This window comes from Chelonoidis abingdonii, chromosome 17, assembly GCF_003597395.2.
Source record: "Chelonoidis abingdonii isolate Lonesome George chromosome 17, CheloAbing_2.0, whole genome shotgun sequence".
In the NCBI taxonomy this organism is placed as follows: Eukaryota; Metazoa; Chordata; order Testudines; family Testudinidae; genus Chelonoidis; species Chelonoidis abingdonii.
Window position 1 is genome coordinate 23076429 of NC_133785.1, and position 15797 is coordinate 23092225.

Consider the following 15797-nt stretch of genomic DNA (forward strand, 5'->3'; position numbering starts at 1 on the left):
TGCCAGTGAATGGATTGAACTTTTCAGCTGCTCTGAGAGCTCTCTCAGGAGAACAGTGTGATGAACTGGCGTAAGTGGCAGGAAAAAGTTAAAACCTAGCAAAGGGTCAACGCTGGCCTTTACTTCTGTAAAAATGTCACCCCTGCTTCTAGCCCAAATACCAAGCAGGGACTGTGACACATGCTGTTGTCTTGGAGAGTGAAAAACAAACCACAGCTTATCAGAGGTGATAGACAAGATCTTGACCAGAAATACTAAGCAGCTGTATTATTTTCTGGCATGGAGGTGACAGGTTCTATGTGTGGCAGGAGAAAAAGATTGCTAATAGTCCATCATTTATTAAGATCCTGGCTAGTCACCCCAGTGCACAGCTTTTAATTTCCTGAGAGGGGTATGTCTTATGATGGACCACTAGTAGCTTGTCAGAGTTGTGCATTGAGCCTCATAGCAACGTCCTGTTAAAGTTGTCTAATTGCAGCTACTCTGCTGGTGATGATATCATGTGGCATTGCTGGACAACTTTGGGAGATCATGGAGGGTAATGGGCTGCGCTGACCAGGCGTTAGGTGATGTACAGGCCAGTGGGAAGACACGGACCCTGCCTCCAACAGCTTGCAGTGTAAGGCCCCGATTTTGCAATGAGCTGCCCACAGAAAAGCTCTCCCCCGCATAGTTCCCTGGGGTCCATCACAAGATTGAGGCCTAAACCGTATATCCAAAGTCTGTCAGCACACACAAGGATTTCCCCCTCCAGACGCTTAGCTAGGGCTTTGAAATAATCGAGAGTCTACCCTAGAAAACCCATGTGAGGTTTTACGCTGAGCCCTGGCCCTGGCCCGGGACATCGAGATATAGTCAGTGTTGTGTGGATTCCCAAACAATGTGGGCATAATGGGTAAAGCTCTGTGACTTGATTTAAGTAACTCTCAGTAAGTGGGGATGCAGCATCAATCTTGGTAGGAAGATGCTTGCGGGGGGAACAGTCAGCATCTGTTTGGAGCCAGTGGACTAGCCCTCACAGAGGGATCCCCCCTCCTCCCTCCTGCCCACCAATCCGCCATAGCCTTTGAGAGCTTTCCCTGTCAATGTATTTATGTTGGTGTTTTGATTTTTTTGTTTTGTTCCATTTCTCCCAGGCCCCCATGTCTTCCCCCTAAACCACAGAAAATGAGGAGACCTAGGCCTCTCTCAGTCTATAATCATAAACTCTTTAACGGCAATATGGAAACGTTCATTAAGGTACTTGCTGGCTGACAGTGAGAGTCTATGAACGCTATGAATGTAATGGTGGTTTTTCTATCCTAATTGCTAACTCATTTCCTCTTTTGGACCTGGTCCTTCCTATCCACTGTGCACACTGTTAACATGGCTAGTATGCTCTCTGCCTCAGTGAAGATTTCCTTCCATATCTGTTCTCACCCATGGTGCATTCATTACATTACTTGTCACGGTACTGTCCACACCGACTGGGAGGGATGAGATAATGGTAATGACCCTTGTGGAACAGTGTGGAGTCACCATGTCATTCTTGCCTGTCAGCAGGTTAATTGCAATGTGCCATATCTTATCACAACAGGGGTAGCTGTGTTGGCTTTCTAAGTTGCTGTTATATGAACACCCTGAAAGTAAACAGTATTACTCCCACCTGTCATAGAAAGAGACTTGCAGAAGATCAAGCAGCAGAAAATAAAGAAAATCTCCAAAGATCCTGGTGTTCCACTGATGGGGTCTTTTGTGTCTGAGGAAGGAAAGATAGCACTATATATGTGTGTGTGTGTATGTGTGTGTGTGTGTATGTATAAATATATATATATATATATATATATATATATATATATATATATATATATATATATATATTGTGCAAACACCTAGACTTTTATTTTTAAGAGGAGTGTCGAGCAGGGGTGAAGCAACCTCACAAAAAAATATTGTCCTTCGAGGAGGATTCCCTGAGCAATGTCTGATTAGAAACTTTAAAAAAATCAGAACATTTTATCTCCTGTTTTCATGGCTACAGGAGAAGATAAAATGATTCATAAACTCTCACAAATTGCCTCCCTGTTGTAGGGAATGTTAGCAAAGCAGACTTCTGCTGAAATGTTTTGTTTAGAGGGAGCTGAGTGGGAGGATTACATATTCTATGCTTTTCTTAACACCCTCCTCCCCCCCAAAAAAGTCAATTAGAGTCAATGCCAATATGGAAAGGTGCTGATGCCCTCCAGTCAAATCCAGCGCTGGCAGAGCGGATGATCCTCCTCTTGTAAGGTGTTTTACTCTAACACAGGCTGGGGAATGGAAGAACGGCTCAAATAGAAGTAATGGGCTTGTGTCACCATAGACCCTGAGTCCGCAGTCCATCCTTATTTGGCAAAACATTTAAGCTGGTGCTTAATTCCAGTCATCTGCTTAAATGCTTTGTGAACTGGGGGCTGTAGAAAACAAATACTATAAGCAATACATGGGAGAAGAATTTCAGTGTTTCCCTTTTATTACTCTTCCATTACAGGAGCAAACGGTTTCTCGAAGAGCAGTAGCAGCTTTGGCTCAGTGGCCTGTGAACTCTTTGAAAAGATCTAAGTTGCTCTCGCAGTGCAAAGGATGCATCTTGGATAACTTTTTGGATCAGATTGTTTTTAAATTACAGCGGTATCAATCCAGATTAATTTGGTTGATATCAGTGAAACTAGGAGCAGAATGTGACCCTTCATCATGCATATAACTCAGAATCCAAGTGGCCCTTTCAGTCCGAATAAACTGCATAGTATAAGAATAATAGTACAGATCTTTGAAAGTCTTTCCCCTGTATTCCCCAAGGGTTAATCTAATTGCCTAACTACTGATCCTCCAAAGTCTAATCCTGCAATACATTCTGTTTGTGAAGGGATGAGAGCTCCTTTGCTGCAGACGTTTCAACTGAGACTGGGAAGAGCATGAGAAGAAAATATTGTAGTGAACAGCACTGAGAAAAGTCTGGATTAGACGAGCTAATGGGCCTTCTCCATCCCTGCTTTAGATTATTCTGTTCTATGTTTTAGAGCAGCCATAAACCTAAAGGCAGTGTTTTTAAATGGGGAAGTGCATTGTCACAAATAATATACAGTCCAGACATACAAAGCTATTAATCTTTTAATACTTATAATCTTTCCATTCGTAAATTGATTTTTAAAAAGGCAATATTGATTAAAGTCCAGCCTGTTAAATATTGTTCTGGAGTAATTAGCTGCTCTGAAAACCTATTTGAAAGAACTAGTGTCCTACATAATGAGGGGAGTCCTGTGGGAAACCATTGTTCACATATTTAGAATCCTAGGGATTTCTGCACCAGATCAGACCCACAGTCCATCTAGTCCTGAATCTTGTGCCCAACAAAGGCTGGTACCAGATGTGTCTGCATAAAACCCCCTGTAATGGACAATTACGGAAGTTTCTAGCTAACCTAGGGCAGTTAGTGATTAATGGACACCTTGAACACAAGGATCTTCTGTTCCCCAGAATTCTCTGTTCCCTTCTTTTTGAGAAGCCGGGGCACCACACTTCCCTCTGAACATCTATGGGATGTGGGTGAAAAATAGAAGCCCACTTTGAATACAATGATGGGAGGGAGGGACTGGGCAGTTCAGTAGCAGGAAGGCAGAAGGAGGAGGAATGGCACAAATCTGGCAAGAGGCTTCTGAATTCTCGTCAATCACTGAGGCTCAGACACTGCATACTAAGCAGCTTTTGGGGGAAAGGGTGGGGGGAAGCTGGGTGCTTGACCTGGATCTTTCTAAGCTGCCATTGCATTTGAGCTTTCATGGCCTCCGGAAGAGATGCTTACTTGAACTGATCTTATTCTTGCTTAATCTTTTCTTTTTTTCCTGCTCTGCTGCTTTTTTATGTTATCAGAGGAAGAAGGAATGCTCGAACAAGGAACCAGGTATTTACTAGAGGGCCTCCTTTCCGAAACCAAACAGAATTGATGTGAGGGATGCATTTGTATCCCTCCTGTAAATGTCCACTTCCAAAGCCCAAGCTACCTGCAGACCTCCCCCAGTCTGTTGGGAGCCCTCTGAGAAGTGGCTTAAATATGAGAACAAAAGCCAAAATTCATTCTAGCACGAGGCCCCCATTTAGGTCCATAGTTAATGCATTCACACATTTTTTGGTCACTTCTGTGACAATGGCTCTCTTTTTTAGACTAAAATATTCTTTAAATTCTGTAACCAGAAGCCTGTTTCATCAGACAGACATAATGCAAGTCTTGATCTGGCTTATAATTACGTCTTTGAAATGGAGTAGCTGTGATCCAGTTTCATTTGTCCCTTAGGTTTTGTTTTTCAGTCAACCATATAAGGAGAATTAGCTTTTCGCACACATTAATAGAGGCCTTTTCCATGAATAATTGACTTCACACAAGTGTACTCAGCATTGTTTGATGGCTTGATGTTTTTAGCATCTCCTTTTCTTGCTTATTCTCTTACTAAACTCAATGGCGTTGATCTTCAAACCTGAGTTTTTGCAATCTTTATTTGAATAAGCTTCCAATACATTGTTGTCAACATGCTAATAAGCTCTTCATTCTTTATTGAATTTAATATTTTTTTTAGGATTCGGGACAGGCTATCCCACTTGTAGTTGAAAGCTGCATCCGATACATCAATTTATATGGTAAGCTAATTCGTCATTTGCTGATAGCTACAATGGAAGCTGTTGTGTAAAAGAAATAAAGTATTAATGATGACAGATAATAGAGGAGCCAGCTGCCTTGACCAATTGTATGGATGTGAGTTGTAATGATATAAACCATGATGTAATATTGTATACATGACAAATATATGGGTCCTATATGCGCTTACTTGGGGTTAAATTGTTCACTTGGACCCTGATCCAGTTGGAGCCAGTTGTAGTATTTGATCTAGGGGGTTTGGAATAGAAAAGGCAAAAGCAGAAATAAAATCTCAGTTGGTATCCCCCACCTCTCCCTTTCTTGCACAAAGAGGCAGATCTAGCCCATGTAGAGCTTATCAATTTCTTTAGCAGCAAAAACAAAAACCAGTGGAGGCTCCTCAGGGGACGCTCTGCTTGGCATGTTTCAAGTCAGACACAGTGCAGTCTGTATAAGTCACTGCACGCTGGCTCTGGGCTGCCCTTTACCTGTCAGTTTTGCCTCTCGTCTTTTAGATCGCACCTGCCCCCACTTCAAATTCTTTTTTCATTGCAAATGTTTTTGTGTTACCAGGGAAGGTTGCGGTTGAGGGTAGCCCGTGGGGCTGTTTTCTGTTTGAGATTTTGACAAGCCAGGACAGGAAGATTCAACATCAGCTCTTAATAGCCATGTCTGTATAATGCTGTGTGTTACTCAGTGTGGAAAATACAAACTTCTGCTATGTTTCTTTTTATGGATGAAGTGTAGGTTTTCTGGAGCATGAGAGTTGGTTCTGACTTTTATGTATTTATTAATTTGGGGGTAATGGGTGGGCTCATTGCTTTTAGTATCCCCAAGGATTGTTCTTTACCGGATTCTGTGGAGTTTGACATTATTAACCCCCATCAGATTCCAGCAAAACAGCAGAACAAAACAACTGAAATTCCAAATTTTGATGTTGGTTGCAATGCACTGGAACAAATCAATCAACCTCTCCCTCCCTCCCTTCCTTCTTTCCAGGTCTTCAGCAACAGGGTATCTTTAGAGTTCCTGGGTCTCAGGTTGAAGTCAATGACATCAAGAATTCATTTGAAAGAGGTATGTGAGTAGCCTGTGGACCTGTCAAGGAACGTAGATGCAGCTAAGAGTGTGATTTCTGGGAGCACTCCTCTTATCCATCAAGGAGACCAAGATTTAAGGTGGATTTTAAGATGCCTAACTCCTCCCTTAAGGGCTTTAGAAAAATCACACCCTAATGGCCTTTAGACAGTGTACCATTTCCTGGATAACAGAAAATGGGGATGATGAAGACCCCTTCTTGCCCCTCTGTGCTTGCTAGGGGCAATACAAAATTGTGCATGTTACCTACCCTTTATCACTCTTACTCATAGGAAGAAGACTGACACACTTCACAAAGGCTCATCTTAACTCATAATACAGAGAATAAATGTTAAATTGTCCTCCAGATGACTTAGTTTATTAAAAATTAATAACAATAAGCCTCAGCCTGGTAAAAAAGCACCCAGACATATAAGGGTTATGGTATTGGGCCTTATATTTATATAAAAATTGCTCTGGGTGAAATCATATGGGTGGTGTTAGACAGGAATTCAGAATAGATGGTTACAATGGGCCCTTCTGGCCTTAGAATCTGTTACTCCATAAATACTTTTAAATAGCTGTTGGTGGTTGGGAAAGGTTGTGAGCACATGACCACCATTAAAGGTTCCAGCTGCTGTTTTCCAAGCCAACTAGGGGATTTGGATGCCCAATTACCATTCATTTTAATAGGAACTGGGCATCCAAATCCCTTAGGCAGCTTTAAAAATCGCCTCTAGACTTATCACCATAGAATGCACTCATTGAGCTGGCCAATACTATTTTATTGATTTCAGTATAACACAGGTGAGCTGGGACATGATTGCGTCATCCAGCAGGTCCCATCTTTTAAGGCTGTCCCGTACCACGTGTCATCCTTCCTTGAGTTGTCTGACACACTGAATGCAAAAGATGTATTGGGCTGAAAACTCTGAATAAGAACCAAATAATACCGCTAACCTTCAAGAATGTTTTAAAACCCTCACTGTGACAATTACCCACATCCCTTTGATTACCATAGGCTGGGCTATAGCATGCCTTGGAATGATCCTGCTTAACACAATATCTTATGAAGCCATTGATGTGTTGGGAAACTACATAATGTTACCATTGCATGTGTTGCTTTTTTATCAGTGCAGAGCTTTTGGTTTTCCAGTTCGGGTTAGCTGAGTGGTGCTTGCTGCCTAACTCAGCTAGGAAGGAATGCTGGAAATAAATCTTTTTTGTGTTCAGGTGAAGACCCTCTCGCTGACGATCAAAATGAACGTGATATTAATTCGGTTGCTGGGGTCTTAAAGCTGTATTTCCGAGGACTGGAAAACCCGCTCTTTCCTAAGGAAAGGTTTCAGGATTTGATATCTACTATAAGTAAGTACCAACAATGAGACATACGTAGGTTCCTTAGATATTGCAGCTACAAGACAGTGTCTTCCCAACAGAGAAGCAGTGGTAGATAAGGCTATCAGTACAGATAAGCATCAAAACCTCATCCGAACCTCTTCTGTCTGTAAAATTGGGCTCAAAGGGCGAGAAGAATCTCAAGAGATCAGTCTTTCTCATGGTATTTCACCATTTGCATGTCATGTCCCAAACAAATCTGGAAAGTGCTGAGGGATGTAAATGATCGGGGGTGGGGTTGTTTCAGGTACGTTTAACCTTACAAAGTTTGGGTTTGAATTTCAGGGTGAAGGTTCAGGTTGATTCTTATTATTTTCAAAACATTCCACCCTGCTCTTCTCAAGCTAATGGAGCTGGGGAAAAAACCTCAGACTGAATTATATTTCTCTCAATACCTCCTAGTTGAAGTGAGTATGTATTGCCAAGTGATGGATGCTCTTGGTGCCCTTGAGGGAAAGGGGAAATGGTGGGATGAATCTGCAGTTTTAGAAATAACGGGGGAGTGTGATGTGCATTTTTGCATAAAATGCTTTCTCTTAGTTTTATTTTGCAAAAGAAATATCCAGAATCTATAAACTTCAGCCCTAGTCACAAGGCACCTGTCAAAATATGTGAATAGTTCTGATAGGACTATTCACTTGCTTAATGATAAGCACACGTTTAACTGCTTTGCTTAATCGGGGCCTTTACTGCTCATGTCTAACCATTCCCTTCAGTGGTAGTGTTCAAAAAGGCTAAGGATTTAGCAGAACCTGAAGAAACGGGTTATATCTAGGGGTGTGTGACATTCAAATTGGCCTATTTCTACTAAGATGTGCCTACGGTATGCACATTTTTCCAGCAATGTAGGTTTGTGTCAATAGGCTTGGGAAATTCATTGTTGTCTCATATTTTTGATGTATGAAATGGCCATACCTGTCAAAATGTTACATACAGCAAAGTCTGGTAGGCAGAGGGTGTATGTGGGCAAGCACCCCACATAATGGAAGCGATTTCCACTAACAGTTTCACAAAACAAAAGTGCTGAATTTTGCACGGTTCTAGCATACATGCCACTGACACAGGCTGCCTCCTACAAAGACAGTTGCAAGCAAGGCTGCAAAAGGCTTGATCCAGCCCCCACTGAAGTCCATAGGCATTGGATTTGTCCCAGGGTCCCAATTCAAAAAGGTAGGTAGGTATATGCTTAACCTTAGACGCATAAATATTCCCATAGGAGTCAATGTGACTACTTAAGTGCATGCCTAACTTTAAGAACATAAGTACCCTGCTGAATTGGGGCCAGTTAGCACAATTATAAGAGCCTTTGGGAGTGATTCCTAGCACACATCAGTGGTTAATTTTCTGGTTCCTTTTCTTAATGTTTCCTTTTCTTTTCTTCTTCCTTATCCCTCTCTTTAAAACAAACAAACAAACAAACAAAAACTCTATATAGCTTTTCTTCTCCTCTTTCTTAACTTTCTTTTACATCAAGTGCTGCTGATGGTACGTTTATAATAAATGGCTTCCTTTTTTCTGTCCAATAAATGTGTGCTGTATAATATGTGTCTCACCCTAAATGGGTTGGGAAAATGTCTACATCTGAAAACCACTCAAAAACAAAATGCTGTAAAATGATCAAGCCTTGTACTTACTGTTCTGGCCCATGAACTTACTAAGGCAGAAAGGTTGACTCAGCCAAGAAGTCTCTCTGGACTATAAAACAGAAAGCCTGTTTGATTTCCCTTGGCTCATGCTAAAGTATTCTGAGTGACTTTCTGCAGCAGGTGGCGTTGCACATGTCATAGGGCCTTTGAATGCCCCGGAAGGTTGCAGTGCCATATAACTCACTGTTTATGTGATATGAGAGCATCTTCCTTCCTTAACAAATGAGAGGCTGCCTGACACTTTTGCTCAGCTGGGAGCTGAGAGTTTACATGGAAATCTTTCTCTCAAATGCACATGCCAAAGAAATGGACAGAAAAGGAATTCTGATTCTAGTGGTTCATAATTCACTGGCCTGCCCCAGTTATAAAGTGATGCAGTTATGAGCACATCCATTAAAACCTCTCTGTTACAGCTGGTTGAAATATTTTTTATAAATGGACACTTCGAAATTTGCTGACAGAGTTTTTTGTTCCACTGTGTTTCAATACAGATCATTTGTCATTGTCTTGTTTGGATTAAAAAAATCTTCTATTTTTAATTTTTCTAAAATCCTTAAGCTAAACAATGAAAACTGACCACCGCTAATGATAACAAATAAAGACTAAAACAATATTTTCTTCAAAGAATGGAAAACTTGGAGAAAATCAATGTTTTCTGCAGTATTTCCATATTTGAAATAAGGCCAATAGTCACAGAAAAGTGTTTGAACAAAAAATATTGACCAGCTTTTGTGTTTGAGTGATAAGCAAACTTCAACACGGTTCACAGTTTGACTAAGCACCCAAACGTTAGGCAATTCATTTCGGGTACATCTACTGAGCCAATGGCAATGAGCCTCTGAGATTGGATCAACAGACTGTAGCTCACGGAGCTTGCACTACTGTGCTAACATTAGCAGCGTAGATTGTTGCGGCTTGGGCTGTTTTTAGAGTGCTACCACAAACCCTGCTAACCTGAGTCTGTTGTCCTGAGCTGGGAGGGTTCACTGCTGTGGCTGTGTAAGACATACCCCTAGAGTAGAAATCTCTCTTAGATCCAGCTGGGATAGGGAATTTCCTAGGAGTGCCTGTTCTCACAAAATCTTTGGTCTTTATTGCTTCCGTTTGGATCAGAAATGGCCTGGAAGTCACTTTTCCTGTTATGCTTTAGATAGAACCTGGGACAGCAGAGGTACCCAATTAAAAAAAGAAAGCAGAGGGGGGAGGGGGAATGGGATAAGCTAATTGAGTAAAGGCTCTGCTCATGTTCAGTCTAGTTCTCTGGTTGGGCCATGGAAAAGTGCTTTAGCTGCAGTGAAGGTTCAGGGAATAGTGTGGGTCACATATGAACCAGTGTGCTCATCTGCATTCCCAGCACTGTGCCCACACTACATCCCTGAAGTCACACTTCATAAAAAAAATAGGTAAGCTTCTAATACAGTATGTTGGCTTTAATGGTGTTCATAGAGGGATAAATCCTGTCCTGAATTAGCGTAGTCAGGCAAAACTCTCATTTAAAGTCAATGGCAGTTTGACTTGAGTAAAAACAGAGCAAGGATTGAGTGAAAGACTAAGGTCATGTCTACACTTGAAATGCTACTGTAGCACCACCGAACCTGTGTAGACACTACGTACGCTGATGGGAGCAGCTCAACCAACTTAATTTTCTAGTATACACCAAGCTTAAGTAAGGACCTCAGGATTAGGCCCATAAAGCAGTAAAGAAAATTAAAACAGAAGTAGGATAGGAAAGCTGAAAAACTGCTCTGTTTTCAAGTCTCTGTATTGACTAAATCCTTTGGGAAATACAGTAGCAGTTTAGAGATCAAATGTATAAATACTGGTAATAAAGACGTAGCTATGGAAATAGCTCCCATTTCAATTAGATACAGAATTCAAGGCGTGTGTTGAATTTCTCCATGCACATTCTACATTTACAGGCATAAATGGGCATTTGTACACATAGAGCTGCACAATTTTGGTAGGCATGTTTCTATGTTTGGTCGTTAGTGTCAAATTATAAATCAGATCTGTCTGGATACAAATGTTTTTTTTCCCCCTTACATGTCAGACTATTAGATCTGGATAAAAGTCCATGCTTTACTATGTTGTTTAGCCACTAGAGTCCTTCAGGCAAATGCCTGACCATAAAACTCTACCATGTATTCTTGTGTTCTAGAAATGGAGAACTCTGCAGAAAGAGTGCACCAGATCCAGCAAATCATCATTACTCTGCCCCGAGCTGTCATTGTTGTCATGAGATACCTCTTTGCTTTCCTCAATCAGTGAGTCTGTTTACTTTGGTTGTTAGTATTTTGCTATCTGCTCTGGCTTAATGTCTTTCCTCGGCATGACTGCATGAACTCTCTGTAGTGCTGGGTTTTGGAGCCAACATTAGACAGGTCAGAACTTTACCTGTGGGTTGCTTGTGTTTGCAGCTTGTCACAGTACAGTGATGAGAACATGATGGATCCCTACAACCTGGCCATCTGCTTTGGACCAACTTTGATGCACATTCCAGATGGGCAGGATCCGGTGTCCTGCCAAGCCCATGTAAATGAGGTCATCAAGACCATCATCATAAATCACGAGGGCATCTTCCCCAACCACAGAGAGCTGGAAGGACCTGTGTATGAGAAATGTATGACTGGAGGGGAAGAGTATTGGTAAGAAGTGGGTGATTGAAATAAGCAACCTCAGTATTCTAAAGAGGGCCAGACTTCTCTCTCTAGCTTCATCTTTTTCCATCGTAAGCCAAGAGTGAGTCTGTGACAATGCAGGGTTACTAGTTGGTGCCTGATGAACAAGGGGTTAACTTCGTTCACATGAGTTCAGGGAAATGGCTTATAAAAGCAGCTCGTTAAGAGATTGGGATAGGCAGAATGCCCTTGGGAAATTTGGGCCAAGCATTCAGGCCTTACAGGTCTGGGGTAAACCCCAGGCGGGAATTCATTCTGTTTTGTCAGTGTTACTTCTTCCTGTTATAAACATCATGGATCTGATTCTCAGCTGGTATAAATTTGATGTAAATTGGAACAACTGACTGATTTCACTGGAAGGACATTGGTTTATGTGAGCTGAGGATCTGGCTTTATCCCTTGCTACCGCATCCTTATCTTTGTTACAAATGCAATAGGACCCCTGTTTGAAAACTCACTGGGGACTGAGGAGTTCATAAAATCACAAACTTCATGAAACAGAACATCTCAAAATTACAGGCGGTGCAATGCATAAGTTGAAGAATGGTGCACTGCAGCATTTTCTTCTTGTCCTTCACTACCAGTGTATTGAGGGCTTTGGGATGTGGAGGGGTGTCGACTTGTTCTTCATCAACATCACTTCCCACACCCTCGTTGAGAAAATGGTTTGTGGAACTGGTCATTTGTATGTTTGGGGGTTCTAAAATTGAGGTTCTGCAGTAACACTGTAGATTAGTAAAACAAAGAGAATTTTACAAATCTGCTTTGTTTTTCTGTAGCAGCTTGGTTATGTTTTGCATTTCTCTCAGCTTCACTAGTGACAATGGACTAGTTTGCTTATGGTCAATTTTCCTTTCCAGTCCTCCCACATTAGTTCAGTGCTGCAAAGCATTATGAAAGCTTCAGGACAACGGTTGGGTTTTTTTCTAAAAATGTATTAGCATTTATGCTAAACAAAAATTCTCTAAGTCTAAGACTTCATGGAAGGTTGTTAATACAGAAACTGAATTTTAAGTCAGTTGTTGTGACCAAAGTTCTCCTGAATTGGTAATTTTGATCGAAGTCCCATAGTTCTTTACTCAGTTGTTACACATACAAAAGTTCCACTGACTCAAGATTATGGAGTCAGTGTTTGGCTTGGGACCCATCTCTCTAGATGTCTTGTTAGGTCCTTATGCATGTTAAAAAGAAACACTTGCTTCAATGGGAGTTTTCACTTCAGAGTTCTGCTTATCAGAAGTGGGGAATGGGCAAGATTTACTGCACAGGTCGTTTCTGCTGCAGAAATAGCCCCTTTTAATAGTACAATTGAGAGGAAACTATAAGACATAACCCCATGCTCAAACAAGGATCTCAATAATCGATACTGAGGAATTTTGGGGATGCTTGAAATCCAAACCTGGATTCAGATCTGAATTTTTACAGCAAGTCAGTTTCTTTATAATGGGCTCAACCAAAATTCCAGATTAAAATCTCTGAAGTTCAAGGTGTTTAAAGCTTTCATTCATCCTGTGATTTGTACCTACTGTCACCATGAATGCCTGTACAATGAGTGTGTGAAATGATAGCACCGGACTGAGTAGGTGAACAGAGAATTTGTTTTGCCTCTGCTTTGCACAGATGTAAGTGATGACACGAGGTGCGGGACAGTGGAGATTCAGGCCCTGTATCTGAAGTTCATAGAATGAGTCTTTGGTTCTGAGAGCAAGTTCAGAGGTGTACCATGATTTTAAAACAAACAAAGGGTGAAATTCTGGCCCCTTTGAAGTCAAAGGCACAACTCACATGGACTTCAGTGGCATCAGGATTTTGCCCCAAGAACTTATTTTACTGTGTAGTCTGCAAGTAGAATCTAATTCTTGTTTTTAAAACTACATTTGTATCTTTTTTTTTTTTTTTCTTCCAACTGTTCAATGTTAGCGACAGCCCCCACAGTGAGCCGGGCACCATTGATGAAGTGGACCATGACAACGGCACAGAGCCACACACCAGCGATGATGGTGAGTGTAGACATAAACAGCAGAAAATTAAGTCTGAGTAAGAAGAGCCAGGGGAACATGTGTGCAGGAAAGCAATGTGTATTTTGCTCCTAATCAAATTAGCTTGGACTACCATATGGCTGTTTAGGGGGGAAGATGTTGCAATGTGTCTGACAGTGCATGTGCATATTAAAGACCACTCCTTTAGAGGGATCTAATCAACATAGACCCCCCACACCCGAGGGGGGAAGGAGGTGGTTACAGGAAGCCACAGGCTACATTTCAGTCTCATTCTGTAGTATTGTGAGAGCTTTAAAACAGTGCATCCAGAACTGCCCCTTATACTCCCGTTAATCCCGACAGTGAGCTCTTTTCTTTTTAATTTGGAATTGAGCTGACCAGGCTGGCTTGTGGTCCCTGCTTTTACAGTACTGTCACCACCTGATGGATAGGTGGGTGGTGGGGGAAAGAGCAAGAGACTTGTTGCATGAAAGTGACTGACAAGTGCAGCCTAGAGCAGCGGGGAGGGCCTGTTGTGTTTGGGACCCCCTTCCTGTTCACCTCCACGTTCTTGTGCATACCACAGGAAGAGTAATGAATTTCAAGGGACCGATCCAAAGCCTCCTGGAATCAATGGGAGTCTTTCAATTGGCGTCAGTGGGCTGTGGGTCACACCCACCCGGTGGCCCTACATTGAACAGAAACCTTAGCCAAAATGGTGCCGTTTTTATTCAAAACATCTGCTCCCTCTGTTTATTCACAGTCAGGTCTGCTTTCTTTAGTGACATGAATAAAGCTGAACTTCGTCTGACTCCTTTCAGACCTATGGAGCTGAGGCAGCTATGGCGGGAGGTGCTGGATTCTGTTCTGGCAACAGACTTGTTAACTAAATTCTACATGTGGGGTCTAGTTATGCCCTCAGTAAAATCTCTACAATCAGTGGAGATTGCAAGGGCATTGCTTAGGTGATAATGAGGGCACAACCTTTCATTTCTAGTTGTGATGCACAAACTAGAGAGAGCCCAGTTTGCTTTCCATATCCAGGTTGCATTTGCAGCTGTGGTTTTTTGGAAAAATGATTATAAACTGAACAAGTTTGTTTTGGGATTATTGAGAGATGATAGAGCCAGAATCCCAGATGCCTTTTTAATTGAGTTACTGTGCAGAGTGAAGGTGCACAGTAAAATCTGTGCTGATGCACTGCTATGCATACCTGTTGTCTGCTTTCTTTATTGCCAGTTTCCATTGATTTCTTCTACTGCTGTAAAAAAAACCCCAATGCCTTTCTGACACTTGATGTGGAAATGGCGTAAGTGGCCCTAATTGGTGGTCTGTAAAAAGGTGGCACAAGGGGTGGGAAGGAGATAATTCAGATGATTGAAAATGGGTCTTTAACGAAAAAGGCACTCTACGTTTTTCAGTGTTAGCAGCAAGCTGGAGCTAACGTGACTCAAAGGTGAAGGAGAGCAAGCTGCCATTTAGCCAATTTTATGCTTGGATGGTCACATTAATAGTTCTGATTGGAGTTTCTGGGTGATTAACTGTGATGCAAGTGTGGAGAAGAAGAGCTGCTTTATTTTATGAATTTGCATGCTCTGTCTCTCTATTTACCCCCACATGCACACCCTGCTGAGAAGCTCAGTATTTTATCAGGGCTCTGAATGCTTCTCTGATAGCCTCTCCTATTATGTTTCTCCAGTCAGCTTCCTCCATTGATCTGCCTCCCCTCCCGTAATAGCCCCAAATGTCACATTATTTGTACTGAGCAAAAATATGTAGCTTAGGGTGACCGATCTAGCACAAAGGAACATCTCAAACAATGGTGCAGTGTTACAAGAGAGAGAAGATCGGGGAGTTTGTCAATATCTTGCAGATTCCACCCTCCCTAGCACTGCCCACCTCATTCATACTTTGTATCTAAGCAGAAGGGTAGGTCTGATCCTGATTACCAGCAGGTGCTGAGCCTGCAGTTCAAAAAGGCAGCAGATGGAATGAAGGAAGTTTCCATAGTCTAATGAGAATGGGGCAGATATGAAAGATCAAGGTAAATTTGCCCTGTTTAGCTTTGCTGCTGCCCCTGTGGATCCCCATTTTTCTGCATTGCAGGTAGGGCTTGAAAACAAGAGGCAGGTGTTTAAGAAAACCGAGCTACATAAACTGTTTTCTTGCTGGCACCCACAGATGGCCATGATAGTGGGCAGAGTGGTGTACACTGCTGCCTAAATCCAATAATTTGCATTTAATGTGAATCTGATAAACTGTGCAGTCTAGCATGCTCACAATCCTGAGGGAAATGTCGTCTCTGCCTTGCTATTGCAAAACCAGCTTTTCAGGAGAGTTGCTGCTCTGATTTTTCAAATGCTCAGCATCC

General features: G+C 41.9%; 1 protein-coding gene across 2 annotated transcripts in view; it reads left to right on the top strand.

The window, feature by feature from the left end:
- Positions 1–15797, top strand: part of SRGAP3 (SLIT-ROBO Rho GTPase activating protein 3) — a 221875-nt gene that overhangs the window by 193985 nt on the left and 12093 nt on the right. Inside the window, exons 12-18 of one of the 2 annotated variants that reach the window (XM_032784222.2) lie at positions 1137–1239; positions 4590–4650; positions 5648–5725; positions 6959–7093; positions 10928–11033; positions 11187–11414; positions 13368–13447. In XM_032784222.2, coding sequence (XP_032640113.1) covers positions 1137–1239; positions 4590–4650; positions 5648–5725; positions 6959–7093; positions 10928–11033; positions 11187–11414; positions 13368–13447 — 791 coding nt within the window. Of the gene's footprint in view, positions 1–1136; positions 1240–3888; positions 3920–4589; positions 4651–5647; positions 5726–6958; positions 7094–10927; positions 11034–11186; positions 11415–13367; positions 13448–15797 lie in introns of both variants that reach the window. The other variant, XM_032784223.2, reaches the window with a different exon arrangement.